Genomic DNA, 16,630 nt, shown 5'->3' with positions numbered 1-16,630 from the left:
ATTATATGCAATATTCTGTAGCCATAGTCATCAACCCCTACCAATGCAAAGAAGTTATTTTTCTCTCTCTTTTTCTCCCTGAGAAAAAATAAACAGATCATCCTGTTCTATAAAGTTTCCAAGTGTAACAAAGAATATTATAATCTACTACTCAACATTAGATTATGTATTTCACTCACTTAAACAGATATATGTGTGTATGTATATATATATGCCTTAATAACTTTAATAGTTTACATATTTAATAGTTTTATTAGCTTTAAACTAATAAGGCTTTATATATATATATATATATATATATATATGTATGTATATGTGTATGTGTTTATGCATGTTTGTACATGCATACAAACATTCATATCCTATGCATGGGTTATAGCTAATCTGTACATACACATAGAACTATATACTTACTTCTAGAAATGCATGTGTCCTATATGTATATGTTGTATGTCTTTAGCTAAATATACTAAAAAGTATATATATACTATGTTTAGATATTCATGTAAATATATATATATACATGTTCATGTTATGCACAATGCTTATATAGCTGCATATTATATTTACTACATATTTATACATATATATATATACATAACTATAATTCTCTTCCTGTCCCCCCAAGATATATTGTACATTACATATATATGCACATCTAAATGTACTTTTAATATATTTTTATAAGCACGTAATGCATATTGACATAAATGTATATATGTTGCTATATATTATGCACATGAATATATATTTTGTGTCTATGTATATTGTTTATATCAGTATTGTGCATTATGCTGTACACACTTATGCTGATATGTGCATGTATAACATATTTATCTATACAGATATGTTTCCATATAGTGTATGTGTGTGTATAAGTGTATGTTTATCTGTATAGGTGAATGTGCATACCCACAAATCTTATTTTGTATTTTTTGTGTATATATGTATGTATATTCCGTATATGCACATATGTATATATATTATTATATATGTATATTTGTATATATATATATATATATTGAAGTTTGTGTATTGTGTGTGCTATACATATAGATATATAAATATGTTGTACTTATATGTGTATGCCTATAAGTGTATGTATGTATGTACTGAGATATTACTTACCACACTGGTATTGTGGGCAGCAGTGAAGTGGGCTGTAGCCTACAAATAATTTTTCGGTACTTTTACAAGTTGGAATATCAGTTTCACACGAAGTCATGTCACAGGCTGAAGAGGAAAAATGAGATTCAGATTTTCATGAATGTAAAAACAGATCATTTCATTCTAACCTGGAGGAACAAGCTATTTCTAATATTGTATTTATTTTCTTTAAAATGTAGAATGGAAAAGAAAGAGTAAATATCCCCAAATTTCAGAGTTCATAAAGTGAAAGTAATTTCTAGAAAACTAGATTGTTATCCATTAATGATCATATAGAAAACTCTTTCGTGAATTTGTAAATGTGTACTTTTTTAAAAATAAGAACTTAGAAGCAAGTTTCTTGAGAGCTTGCTTTTGAACAGCAAAAGTAACCTTGAAGACAGGCCCAAAGATGAAGCCTAAATTCTAATGCCACATAAAACAGAGATAATAATAAGGAGCCAAGTAAATACCTGCTTTCCCAAAAGATATGACCACTTTTCTTGGGAAGCCAAAATCCACCTGCTGCATACCTACCACACACTTCCTTTGGACAGCAAGATTGCATGTTTATCATGGTGATGACAACTTCTCCTTCTCTTTTACAAATTGGTGACAATTCTTCAGTACAATTGGGCTCCAGAGGAATCACGTTTCCATTTTCCAAACATTTATACAGGCAGCACCCTTCCTCTGCCCCATTCCAAACCTCTTCAGCAAAGCGGGGTTGGCCCTGACTGTCAGTACATGCTAACAGAAATAAATGGTTTTACAAATTATTACAAAATGAAAAACAAACAAACATCTAAGGAATTTTATTCTGCATTTTTACATATGACAAAAGGCAATGTCATTGGTCTAAGTTCCCTACCTATAAAATAAGTAAGGGAGTATTTATAAGAGTGGCTTTCAAAGTATGAAGAGAATCTTGGAGATCTCTGAAACCCTTTCAGGGGATCTACAAATTCAAAATCAGTTTTTATTTCTGACATGGTAAAATATCTCTAATTATAATCCACATAAACAAAAATTATTTGGATAGATCCTTAATAATTTTCATAGTATAAAGGTATACCATGAACAAAAGTTTGAGAATCATTGGTCTAGAAGAGAAAAGTACTGATTTTTGAGTCAGAAAAACTTGGGCCTGAATCCTGACATTTATTAGCCATGTAATTTTAAAAAATTTCCAACTTCCCTGAATCTGTTTTTTCAGCTACAAAGTAGTGAAAGTAATATACATAGTACCTGTCTCACAAGTGTGTAATGGTCCAATCAGAAGAAGTACTTTTCACAGTTTTAAGGATTATAGTTACCAGCTGTTATTTCACCATTTCTGATCTTAAAAATTTATGTTTCTATATGATAAAATTTTCCTTTGATTCATACCCACAAATTTTCTTTTCTGCTATTTCTCAGATTTTGTTCTTTTTTATTTCTATGACGAAATTAAGTCAAATCAAGTCAAGAAACATTTATTAAAAGCCTACTGTGTGTCAGGCACTGTGCTACATGTTGAGTTTATAGAGAAAGGCAAAAAAAAAAACCAACCTTGTTCTTTATGAATTTGCAGTTTAAGGAAGAAACATGTAAAACAGCTATGTATGAAATAGATATAGGTAGGACAGAAGGAAGATAATGTTAGAGGGAAGGCATCCATATTAAGTGGGCTTGGGAAAGGCTTTACACAAAGAATAAGATTTTAGCTCTGCCTAAAAGGTAGGAGCCAAAGAGGAGAAGAGGGAAAATTTCAGGTATAAAGAATAGCCATTGAAAAATGCATCAAGTCCAGAGAGAAGGCCAATATCAATGTATTGCACTCTGTGTGTGTGTGTGTGTGTGTGTGTGTGTGTGTGTGTGTGTGTCCAGAGAAGAGGCCAATATCAATGTATTGCACTGTGTGTGTGTGTGTGTGTGTGTGTGTGTAGTATTTCTGTGTCTGTGTTTGTGTTTATGTATGAGTCTGGTGAGGAGGATGGTAGGAGGAGATTCAGTAGAAATGTAAGAAAGGATCAGTTTATGAAGGTCTTTAAAAGCCAGAGTTTTATATTTGATCCTGGATGTTATAGAAAACCACTTGAGTTTTTGGAATTGGGAAATGAAAAAGAGAAAGACATAGTCAAACTTGTTTTTAAAAGGATAAAAGCTGAGAGGGGAGGATAGACAAGAATGAGAAAAGACTTGTGTAGAAAAAAAATCAATGACAGTGTTATAACATTAATGCAGAAGGAAGGGTTTAAGGGAAAAGATAATGAATTCATTCTATAAATGCTTAGTCTGAGAAGAGATCTCAGTTTCTTTTTCTATAAAATTAGGAAATGGGGTTATCAGCTCACCAATTTAATTTATTCCACTTATGAATTCTAGGATCATAGACTCATAGATTTAAATGTAGAGATCTCAGGTCTAATCATTTTTACATTACATATAAGGAAACTGAATGTATAAATGTTATGTGACTCATCTAAACGTGGAATATAGAATCAGGCTTGAAGCCCAGCACTTTTCTCTTAAATCTAGCTTTCATTCTACCCTATCATAATGTCTCCCTAATAAAATTTTGAAAATGACAATTTGTTGCAAATAAACAGAACTAGAAAATAAGGACAAAATGACTTTATGGCTTCTCTTCTGTAAAAAAAAATTTTAAATCAGATATTTTAGTATCAGACAGTCTAGGAGATTGAGAGTTGAGTTTTGACCTCAAGAGTGAATGACTCTAGGCCTCTGAGAAGTTCAAGGTACTATCAGTAAAACTGGGGTAATCATAATATCTCCAAGAGTTGTTACTATGATCCAAGTAGATAATTCATCATAGCTCAAGCTACACTAAGCTTGGGACATCCCAAATATGTGAAGTGCTTTGCTCTTTTTATTATTGAATAATTAAATAATGATTACATTAGGAAGTTATAGTATAATGGAGGAAAAAAGGTTGTTTTGAAGTCAAAGAACTTGGAATCATGTTCTTTTATGCTATTTCTAATAATGTGACCATGAGAAGAGCATTTAATCAGTCTGGGCCTCAGCTTTCTTAACTGTGAAGTAGATATCACTAACAAATACTGACATCTACTATGTCACATGACTTTTGTGACAATAAAATAAAACAATGTGGGAAAACAGCTTTGTAAACTTTGAAATATTACATAAATATGAATCATGTCTACAATGTAGATATTTTATTTTTATTTATCACAGAAGTTTTATGGCAGAAAAAGTTTGAGTCTTTTGACATAGTGACAGAAATAGAAATTACAAAAGCAAATCAGTCATCACATTCTCCAATGGTGAATGCATATTACTTTTCCCTGGTTTCATAGTCCTAAAGGGAATATACATATCCATGCCTATGTATTCAATAAGAGTACTACCATAGATTTTGTCTTATCTTGTGCACAGAATTTTTAAAATGGTAAACTTGTTTCTGATGTGAATTCCATTTCCAACATCCTTCCTCCCTAAACTTGTCATACAATAATTACATCCCGTTCTGTCAGTATCATTCCTCTCATTTGACCATCTAACCCTAGTAGAGGTCATATGGTGAAGTAGAGTGCTGAACTCTATTCAGAAAAATTTAAATTCAAATCCTACCAATAGCATCTGTGATCTTGGATAAGTCACTGAAACTATTTGATTCCCAGATTTTTTTTCATCTTGAAAATGAATAGATTGTACTAAATAATCTATAAGGTTTTTTCCTACTTTTAAATGTATGATCTTTAACTATGACGATCTAAAACATGATTCTACAGCAGCTAGAAAAGATGGGAAATTAACAAAATTAATGGCTTAGCACATATTGTGTTGAGCAGCAAGGTCTTTTACTTTGTACTATTTTCATATGCTAGCATAATGAAGAATGTCTACTTTAGAAGTAGACAAAATATCGTGCATTTAGATGTGTGACTGAGAAGAAAATGTCTCACCTTTCAAGCCAATTAAGCTTCTATCTTATTTAAAATTATATCAAGAAGTTGAGTGTTTTTTTTCTTGCCCCTATTTTCTTTTTTTTTATCCACTTTTATCTCCAATTCTTGGGAAGGAAACACTTATGTAATTATTTTTACAAATTAAGGGCGACTCACCACATCTTTCCTCTTCAATACACATAAAGGACTCTGGCCTATGAAGAACAGTTCCATTTGTACACACACAGTCTTCTCTTAAATGTTGGCAAGGTGACTCTTCTTCAAAGAACCATTTGTTCTGACATGTTTTGGCTGTACAAGATTGAATACAAGGCCGATATTCCATCCCTTCAGGACAACTTAAAGCTGTGAATAATATAACAGAGTTTTGTTATAGTTGTTTTATTTCCCTTTTGGTCTGAGTTTTCTTGCATAATATGACAAATATGGAAATATGTTGTACATATATAATCTATATCAGGTAGCTTGCTATCTCAGAGAGGGCAGAGGCAAGTAAAATTTAGGAAGAAAAATTTAGAACACAAAGTCCTACAAAAACGAATGTTGGAAACTATCTTTACATGTATTTGGAAAAGTAAAATACTATTGGAAAAATTAAATTAAGCAAAACATTAAATTAAATTTAAAAAAATAACATTTTGGGAGTAATGCAATTGAAATGACTCTGGAACTAGTAGCAAAATCGGTTGATTTTCAGTCAGTGATAATTAACTATTGTGCAGTCTAAAATAAGTTATAAGTTCTTAAAAGTCAACAAGTTGTATATCTAAAGTCCTGTTGTAGTTGTTAGGGATACCAATGAAGCTAGGAACTTCCATTCAATTAATAATCGTTCTGGTGACAAAAAAAAAAGGAAATGGTCAATTTAAATTTTGTAAAAATTGAATCAGTTTTTCCCTAAAATAAATTTGAGTGGATTGGGAGCTAACACAGTATAATGCATAGGTTTCAACCATTCAACCCACAGGTCATGTGCAGCCTAAAGCATTCCCAAATCAGCCTAAACCAGATTAAAATATAATTGGTGGAGTAAAATCAGAAAGCTGCTCTAGTTCTCCCAGTTTCCCTCAAAAACCACATGAACCAAGCCTCTGAACAGAGTTTGATGAAATGAAACTACTCTCCAAATAGATTCTGGGAAAGCTGGAAAATCAGCAACTAAAATTCTCAGTCCTGGCTCAATAAAGGAGGAAATCAGTGGGGCAACCCCCCAGTTCCAGCTCAGAATGCAAACTCCAGGAAACCAAGCTGTTTCCTAGAAAAAAACAAACAAACAAACAAACAAACAAACAGCCAAACCACCGCCTACAAACACAAGGGACCCCTGTGATCGAAGCCAAGGCTCAGAACTGCAAAGAAGCTTGGGACAGCTCCACTTTTACCCCAGGAGCAGAGTTCCACCTTAAAAATTTAAAAAAAAAAAAAAAAAAAAAGGAAAGAAAGAAAATAATCAAGAAACAGAAAAGAAACTTGAACATAGAAAGCTAACATGGTGACAGGGCAGACCAAAAGATAAACTCAAAGGAGGACTGAATGTCCACAGGAGAAATCTCAAAGAGTAAGATAAATTGCTCTCCAGACAAAAGAGACTTCTTGGAAATGTCCATAAAATATTCAAAAGGCAAATAAGAGAGGCAGAAAAAAAATGAGAAAAGAAATGAGAGATTTACATGAGAGAGTTAACAGTTTAGAAAAGAAAGGGAAAAAATTGTCTGAAGAAAACAATTCCTTAAACAGTAGAAACTAAATGGAAAAAGAGATACAAAATTGATAAAAAGCACAAATTAAAATCCAGAACAGGGCGAATAGAAGTTAACAATTTTGTGAGACAGCAAGTCAAACAAACTAAAAAGAATGAAAAAATGGAAGAAAATGTGAAATACCTCATGATCTGGAAAATAGAACCAAAAGAGACAGTTTTAAAATTATTGACCTACCTGAATTCCATGACCAAAAAAAAAAAAAACAAACAAACAAACCCTACAAGAGGTCTTTAAGGAAAACTACCCCTATAGTCTACAAACAGAGGAAGAAATATTCATTGAAAAAATCCAATGTCACCTCTGGAAAGAGATCCCACAAGAAAAACCCCAAGGAAACTTTTAAACTATAATCTCAGGGAAAAAATACTGCAAGATAACAGATAAAAACAATTCAAATATCAAGAAGCAACAGTTAGGATTACCCAGGATCTGGCAGCTTCTACAATAAAGGATCGAAGGGCTGCAATATTATATTCTGAACAGCAAAGGACCTGCAGTTACAACCAAGAATTAACTACCTAGTTAGACGCAGCATCATCTTTTAGGAGAGGAAATAGAGCTTCAATGAAATGAGAATTTCAGTCATTCCTATCAAAAAAGCCAGACCTAAATTGGAAATTTATGGACACAAGAGAACCATAAAAAGGTAAACAAGTGGTGTGTGTGTGGGGGGGGGGAAATATATATATATATAAACTCTTTACATCCCTAGATAGGAAAACAATATCAGTAACTCTTATGAACTTTATCTGTCACTAGAGCAGACTGGGTTGGGGGGAGGGGGCGCATCATCTGGAATGAGGGTGTAGTTATGAATAGTCCTTGATGTGATAAAAGAAAAAGACATTAATGGGTAAGGAAAGGTCTGTAATGGAAAAAGAGGAAAGGGGAGGTATAATTAGACAACTAGTTCACATGAAGAGGTGCAAAAGACCTATTACAATCAAAGGAAAGGAGGGGGATGAGCAGTTTCTGAAGCTTGGTCTCATCAGTTTTGGCTTTAAGAGAGAATAATTTAAGCATTCAATTTGTTATATAAATTTATCTAACAATATAAAAAAGGAGGAGGAGGAGGAAGAGGAATAGAAAAGAGAGGGACAGGATAAAAGGGAGGGCAGAAAAGGTAAAAATAGGGAGAAAGGATTGATAGAAGATAAGGTAGTCGGTGGAGTGATAAAAAAAAAAAAAAAAAAAAAAACCAATATTAAGAGAAAGGGGAGGATTGATAGGAAATAGGGTGTTAGGATTACCAGGTGAGAACTCAGGTTGTCTGGACAGTGACAAGGTGAGAATTCAAGTTGTCTTGACAGTTCTCTGGCTCAGACCTTTGGTTTGGGCCTTTAAAGGGAGTTTACACCTTAGGAATTCTAAGAGGAGCAAGCTCATTGGTTAAAGTGGTTCTTCCCAGAAGCCCTTGCATTATCCCACGCCCATTCTCTGGGAGGATAAAAAGAGGCAACATTGAGCCTGGAAAGCAGTCTGGACTGGGGAAGGACAAGAGCTGGAGGAGATTCAGAGCCAGGATTCAGGAAGAAGAAGAGGCTGGCTGGAGGCTCCAGAAGCTTCCCAAGAAACCTGCTCATAGAAGAAAAGATTATACAGAAAAGAAACCTCCTCCCAAAGAAGGATCACAACTGAGAGACGATCAGAACTTTACAATAGGGTAGTGAGTAGAGTGAGTAAAAAAAAAGACAAAACTAAGGACAGAGTGGAAAGAGAGAACAAAAGTATATATAGGGGAAAAATAGAATGGAAGGGAAATGAAGAGTTGGTAATCATAACTGTGAATATGAATGAGATGAACTCTCATTCACAAACATTAGAGTGGATTAAAAAACAGAATCCTAGAATATGTTGTTTACAAAAACACATTTGACACAGAGAGACACATCCAGCGTAAAAGCAAAAATCTGGAATAGAATTTATTATGCTTCAGCTGAAGTTAAAAAAAAAAATCAGGGGTAGCAATTCTTATCTCAGATAAAACAAAAATAAAAATAGATCTTATTAAAAGAGATAAGGAGGGAAAGTACATCTTGATGAAGGGTACCATAAATAATGAAATTGTAACAATACTAAATGTGCATGTACCAAATAGTAGAGGAGGTAAATTCCTAGAGAAGATTTTAAGTCAGTTACAGAAAGAAATAGACAGCAAAACTATTCTAGTGGGAGACTTCAAACTTCCCCTCTCAGAATCATACAAAACTAATCACAAAATAAACAAGAAAAATACTACAGAAGTTAATAGGATCCTAAAAAAAAACCAGATATGATAGACCTCTGGAGAAAATTAAATAAGGAACAAAAGGAATATACCTTTTTCTTGGCATTACATGGTACCTACACAAAAACAGACCATGAAATACTCATAATCAAAAGCAAAAATGCAGAATAGTAAATGCTTCCTTTTCAGACCAAAATGCAATAAACATTATATTTAATAAAGGACCAGGGAAAATAGACTAAAACCAATTAGAAATTAAATAATCTAATTGTAAAGAATGAATGAATCAAACAACAAATCACAGAAACATCCTTAATTTCATCCAAGAAAATGACATTAATGAAACTATGTATCAAACATATGGGATACAGCCAAATCAGTTTTTAGGGGAAATTTTATATCTCTAAATAGTTCCACAAATAAAACAGAGAAAAAGGAGATCAATGAATTAGCCATGTAACTAAAAAGGCTAGAAAAAGAACAAAATAAACCCCCAAATAAATATAAAATTAGAAATTTTGAAACTTAAACGAGAGATTAATAAAACAGGAACTAAAAAAGTATTGAAATAATAAAACTAAGAATTGGTTTTATGAAAAAAAACTAACAAAATAGATAAACCTTTGGTTACTTTGATCAGAAAAAGGAAAAGAAAAAAAAACAAAAAACAAATAACCACCATCAAAAATAAAAGGAGGGAACTTACCACCAATAAACAAGAAATTACAACAATTATCAGGAGCTTTTTTCCCCCCCAATTCTATGGCAGCAAGTCTGACAGTTTAACTGAAATGGATGAATATTTACAAAAATGTAAATTGCCCAGGTTATTAGAAGAGGAAATAAAATACTTACATAATCCAATTTTAGAAAAAGAAATTGTAAAAAGGAAAAAATTTCCAGGGCTAATTTTATACACAAGTGAATTCTACCAAACATTTAAAGAACAATTAATTCCAGAACTATGTAAACTATCTGGAAAAACTGACGAAGAAAGAGAAATGCCAAACTCCTACTATAATACTAATATGGCACTGATATCACTGATATTAGCAAAGAGATTACAACAATTTATCAGCAGGATAATACACTATAACCAAGTTTGTATCAGAAATTCAGGGCTGGTTCAATATCGGGAAAATTATTACCACAATTGGTCATAACAATAACAAAACCAACAGAAATCATATGATAATCTCAATAGATGCAGAAAAAGCTTTTGACAAAATACAGCACCTATTCCTATTAAAAACATTGGAGAGCATAAGAATAAAAGGAGTCTTCCTTAAAATAATAAGTACTAGCTATCTAAAACCAACAGTTAGCATTATTTGTAATGGAAAAAAGCTGTATGCATTCCCAATAACATCAGAGTGAAATAAGGATGCCCATTATCACCACTATTATTCAGCATTGTAATAGAAATGTTGGTTTTAGTAATAAGAAAAGAAAAAGAAATTAAAGGAATTAGTATAGTCAATGAAGAAAAAAATACTATCACTCTTTGCACATGATATGATGATATACTTAGAAGATCCTAAAAATTCAATCAAAAACCTACTGAAACAATTCACAGTTTTAGCAAAGTTGCAGGATATAAAATAAAATAAACCCACACAAAGTATTTCTATATGATACTGACAAAGCCCATCAGCAAGAGATAGAAAGAGAAATTCCATTTAAAATTACAGTAGACAAAATAAAATACTTGAGGATCTACCAGCCAAGACAAACCCAAGAACAATATGAACACAATTACAAAACGCTTCTCACACAAAATCAGATCTAAAATATCAATTGTTCATGACTACGCCAAGCTAATATAATAAAATATAATAAAATTACAATTCTGCATCAATTGTCTACTTATTCAGTGCCATACCAATCAAACTGCAAGAAATATTATTTTATAGACCTGGAAAAAATAATAACAAAATTCATCTGGAAGAACAAAAGGTCAATAATATCAAAGGAATTAATGAGAAAAAAAATACAAAGCATTGTGGTTTAGCAGTACCAAACCTAAAACTATATTATAAAGCATCAGTAATTAAAACCATTTGGTACTGGCTAAGAAATTAAGTGATGGATCAGTGGAATAGATTATTTACACACAATACAATAATCAAGGTCTATAGCAATCTAGTATTTGATAAATCACCAAATTCCAGCCTCTGGAATAAAAACTCACTATTTCATAAAAACTGCTGGGAAAACTGGAAAATAATATGTCATAAATTTGGCATAGACCTACATTTTAGATCCCATACCCAAAAAAAAAAAAAAAAAAAAAAAAAAAAGGTCAAAATGGATATATGATTTGGGCTTAAAGCAGGATACATTTACCTATCATATCTTTAGAGAAGGGAGGAAATTTATGACCAAAAAAGAACATTAGGAAAGGCAAAATAGACAACTCTGGTTGCATTAAATTAAAAAAAGTTTTTGCACAAACAAAACCAACAGAAACAAGATTAAAAGGAAGTACAAAACTGGGGAAAAAATCTTTATAGCCCTCATTTCTAATAAAGATCTCATTTTCAAAGTATATAAAAAACTGTGTCAAATTTATAAGAATATAAGTCATTCCTTAATTGATTAATGATGAAAGGATATAAACAATTTTCAGATGATGAAATTGTTATATTAAAAAAATGCTCTAAATCACTTTTGATTAGAGAAATGCAAATTAAAACAACTCTAAGGGGCAACTTCACATTTCTCAGATGGGCTAAGTTGACAGAAAAAGTTGATAATTGTTAGAGAGGATATGGGAAAACTGGGACACTACTACATTATTGATGGAGTTGTGAAATGATAAAACCATTCTGGAAAGCAGTTTGGAGTTATGCCTAAAGGGCTATGAAATTGTCTATAATCTTTGACCCAACACTGCCATTATTGACTCTGTATCCCAAGGAAATCATAAAGGAGAGAATAGGACCCACATGTACAAAAATGTTTGTAGCAGCTCTTTTTGTTGTAATAAAGAATTGGAAAAGGAGTGGATTCCCTTCAATTGGGGAATGGCTGAACAAGTTGTGATACATTAAAGTAATGGAATATTATTGTTCTTTAAAAAATGCTGAACAAGTTGATTACAGAAAGGCTTAGAAAGATTTGCACGGAACTGATACTGAGCAAAAAACAAACAGAACCAGGAATACATTGTACATAATAAAAGCAAGAATATGTGAGAATCAGTTATAAAAGACTTGGTTTTTCTCAGTAGTTCAGTGATCCAAAGCAATCCCAATAGACTTTGGAAAGAAAATGCCATTTGCATACAGAAAAAGAATAAAGGAGACTGAATGGAAATCAACACATGCTATGTTTACTTCTTTTTTCTGTTTTTTTAAAATCTCTCCCATGAATCATTTATGCACATATAAAATCCCTTTTTCTCTCCCAATATGATTCATAAAGCAATGTGTATTAAAAATAAATAAACTTATTACAATAAAAATGTAATTGGGAAATATTTAATAAAATAAGTAAAAATACCACAAACTAGAGGTAACATTACATTTTAAAATTAAGCCAGTATGAAGCCCAGTATGAATTAGTAGCTACTAATTTATTTGAGTTTGACATTTCTACAATGATAGAGACCTATCTTTATATCCAGCAAGATTATAGTCCAAATCTCCACTATGACACATAATGATTGTAGCAGTCATTGAACTTCTCAATCTCAGTTTTATCATTTGTTCAATAGGGATAATGACAATAAGGTTATTGTGAGGTTCAAATATGATAGTACCTATAAAATACTTTACAAATGATAAAACACTATATAAATACTTGCTATTATTACTATTATCATAATCATTTTTATTATTAACTGGTATTCCTTTACTCAAGCCTATCTTCAATGTTTTATCAAGGCATAGAGCTAACTCTGCCTGGGTAGTTGAAGAATATGTCAATGGAATGCAAATTTATACATATATATATATATACATGTATATATATCCATAGTAATAATTTCTGAATATCATCATTTTCTAAGTCATAGAGGAGTTGCAATCTGCATCATTGGAGAGAATATCTACATTAAGGAAATTACAAATCCTTGAAGTACTAAAATTGAAATATATTTTCTGGTATTAAAATGAGGCATCGCAAAAAGCAATCATCAAATATGTGTTGAGCATTCATTTCCAGCACTAAGCTAAGTTCTGTGACAGTTGAAAAAGAAATAGAACTCATTATTAGCTATTCATGATTTTGCTTGATCTAGGTTTGTTTAAATAAAATTTGAATATCAGGCATTTAAAGTATAGCTTCTGTGTAATTTGCATCTTGCAGGAAATAAAGGTTTTATAGACTCTGCTAAATATGGTCAAGAGTAGGCATATTTGAAATATCCAGCTCTGATGATTACTTCAGTAGAATCATGGGAAAGTCATTTACCCTATGAACCTTAATTTCCTCTTGTGTTTAAAAAAAAAAAAAAAGAAGAGAAAGGCAGGTGGAAAAAGGAAGGAAGGAGAGGAGAAAGTGGTAAAGGGAGCAGGCCAGGGGGATGGGGAGTGACTGAAGGAGTTGACCTATGATGGAAGAAGCGAGAGATGGGAGATGGATGGCCGCCTGTTCTTCCATCCTTCCTCCCTCCTCAAACCTCTCCACAGATTCTGGCTGCTCCAGTGGCTCTGAAGAGGAATAATAAAAATAATTTTAAAAATGAAAAAAAGAAAAAAGATTACATGCATTTTTAGCCAGGTGAGAGAGAATAAAAGAAAAAAATAGCCATCACCACAGGACTTAGACTGAATATGTTCATTGCTAACACGTTTTAGAGTTTTTGCTAAAAATCAGCAAATTGACAAAGTCAGGTTTCTTTTTTACTTTTCTGTTTAGTAGTTTATTTTCCCCCAGGTACATATAAAAATAAATTTTAATATTTTTTTAATTTGGAGTTTTATATTCACTTCCTTCCTCCTTCTAATTGATAAGGCCAACAATTCAATATAACTTATGTATGTATAGTCATGCAAAATACTTCCATAACAGTCATATGGTGAATTAAAATATAGATCAAAAAAAAAAAAGAAAAGAAAAAACCTTTAAGATAAGGAAAGTAGAAAGAAAGAAAGAAAGAAAGAAAGAAAGAAAGAAAGAAAGAAAGAAAGAAAGAAAGAAAGAAAGAAAGAAAGAAAGAAAGAAAGAAAGAAAGAAAGAAAGAAAGAAAGAAAGAAAGAAAAGTATGCTTTATCTGTATCTAGACAGCATACGTTCTTTATCTGGTTGTTTATAATTTCATTATAAGTCTTTCAGAGTTGTCTTGTATCATTGTATTGTGAAGAATTGCTAAGTCATTCATAGTGATCATCTAATAATATTGCTGTTATTTTGTACACAGTTCATTTCACTTCGCATCAGCTCATGAAAGTCTTCCCAGGTCTTTCTGAGAGCATCCTGCTCATTATTTCTTATACAACAATAATATTACACCACAATGACATACCACAATTTATTCAGCCATTCCCCAATTGATGGGCATCTCCTCGGTTTTTAATTCTTTACCCCCAGAAAAGAACTGCTATAAATACTTTTGTGCATATAGGACTTTTTTCTTTTTGTTTTTTAATCTCTTTTTGGATACATATGTAGTAGTGGTATTACAAAGCCAGAATTTTTTAAAAGTTCTCTTAAATCTTTATGCTAAAAAGGGAATGGTCTTTTAGAAATATAAAGCATCGCTCAATTCAGAAAAGCATTTCTATGGGACTACTGTGTGTTTATAGAATTACCATCTGTCTTGATTACTTACAACAGTAATTTGATGCTCTCCACTCAATGCAGATATCATATTTATTGCACAAAGCTACATATGCAGACAATACATCACACTCATACTTCCAAAAATATGTATAGTTGATCCACATCTTCTCACAAAATTCCTCTGGCAAAACCTAGAAATGGGGGTTGAAAGCATGGAGAGAAGAGAGATGCTTTAGTTGAAAGGTAGTCTCTAATTGTCCTAGGATTGCTTTGAATTATACACATATATTCAAAGTAAAAATTCATTATCAGTCTGCTTAGTTCAAAGGTTCTAAAACAGGAGTCCATGAACTTATTTTTTCTTAATGTTTTAATAACTGTATTTCACTATAACTGGTTTCTTCTGTAAGGTGTACATTTAAAAACATTATTCTGAGAAATAGGTCATATTATTTTACCAGACTGCCTAAAGGGTTCATGCCAAGAAAATTAAAAAAAAAAAAAAAAAGATTTAGTACCCTTTCCCCCACTGAAGCATCACAGACTCAAATAGATGATCAGATACTTTTAAACATTAAGTTATCAGTCTTTTATTCATGTCTTTGATTTATGATCACAGAAAACACATTTGGGTAAGATACCTATTGCCTGGGTCATTTCACATAACTTCATGAACATGTCAGGAAAAAAAAGATGGTTAAAAGAAAGTACCTTGGATGATATTGCCATTTTTCTAGTTCTTTCTTCTCTAGACACTAATTTAGATTATGATCAGCTATGTATCTCTTAAAACATACTTTACAAAATATGGTATCACTAATTAAATTTTGTTATGAAATGTTCTTCAAAAATGACTGTTAATGTTAAGGTTTGTGAATAAATTGTGTCATTTTGTCATGTCTGAGCATAATTATGTTTTTATCCATTTTAGCACCTACAGAGCACCTCATTTAATCTAGATAAAAACTAAAATCTGACAATTTAGCTTTTCTACTTTTCTTCTATTTCCTAGCATGGTATATCCATCACTCTTTATTTTTCCATATACAGTTATTCCTCCTTCAAGATCCATTTTTTCCTTAGTCTAGATTTGATGGTCTTTTTGGTTTCACTTCCCATATTCTTTCATTTGATTTCTAGATGTCAAATTCATTTGTAATTTCTCTTTAACCCTGCTACTTTTAAGATGGAATTTGCTGTTGATGCATATATGATTCATGTAAATTCAAAAAACAGAAAATTTAATATATTAAGCATGAGACAGGGTTGTGATAAGAGTAGTGGTGGAGAAATTAAATATTAGCCCTGTTCAAAATTCCTAAATGCAATGGATCCATCATCTTACTGAAGAGATTTATTTCAATGATGCAAAATGCAATCTATTCACGTCTTTTCATGCTGGGTTACTCTTATTTCCTTTGAGTTTATGCATTAGCTTACCATACAAATGGAGTTCTTCTAGAACTGTTAATATTCTACAGACTGTAAGGACATAGACTGCCCACACTTATTTTGGATTTTTTTTCTGGATTTTGATTTTGAGTTTAGACCCAATTTGTTATTTTATTGATGTATATAACTCCCAGAAAGGCAATCCCATCTACCAAAATAGATCAGTAACTCTTCAATTTAATTTATTACAGAATTGTATGAAAAAAAGTTGCTTGAAGTCCTGAGAGCTTAAGAAATGTGATCACAATTACATACCTATTATGTGTCAAAAGCAGGACTAGAAGCCACATCTTCCAATCCTGAGACCATCCTCTTATCTATGATACCATAATGCATCATGTTTTAAATTTCTTAAGAAAATTATTAAATTCTTAATTACC

The 16,630-nt window shown here is 31.8% G+C and overlaps 1 protein-coding gene across 1 annotated transcript in view; it reads right to left on the bottom strand.

The window, feature by feature from the left end:
* The window catches only part of OTOGL (otogelin like), a 209,691-nt gene that overhangs the window by 23,364 nt on the left and 169,697 nt on the right, over positions 1-16,630 (bottom strand). The window contains 4 exon segments of the mRNA XM_074270858.1: positions 1,129-1,233; positions 1,684-1,896; positions 5,238-5,426; positions 14,848-14,989. Of these exon segments, the coding sequence (XP_074126959.1) occupies positions 1,129-1,233; positions 1,684-1,896; positions 5,238-5,426; positions 14,848-14,989 (649 nt within the window).

The sequence above is a fragment of the Sminthopsis crassicaudata genome, chromosome 5 (assembly GCF_048593235.1).
Source record: "Sminthopsis crassicaudata isolate SCR6 chromosome 5, ASM4859323v1, whole genome shotgun sequence".
NCBI classification, from domain to species: Eukaryota; Metazoa; Chordata; class Mammalia; order Dasyuromorphia; family Dasyuridae; genus Sminthopsis; species Sminthopsis crassicaudata.
Note: the sequence above shows the minus strand (reverse complement) of the source record. Positions and strands in the feature narration are given on the sequence as shown.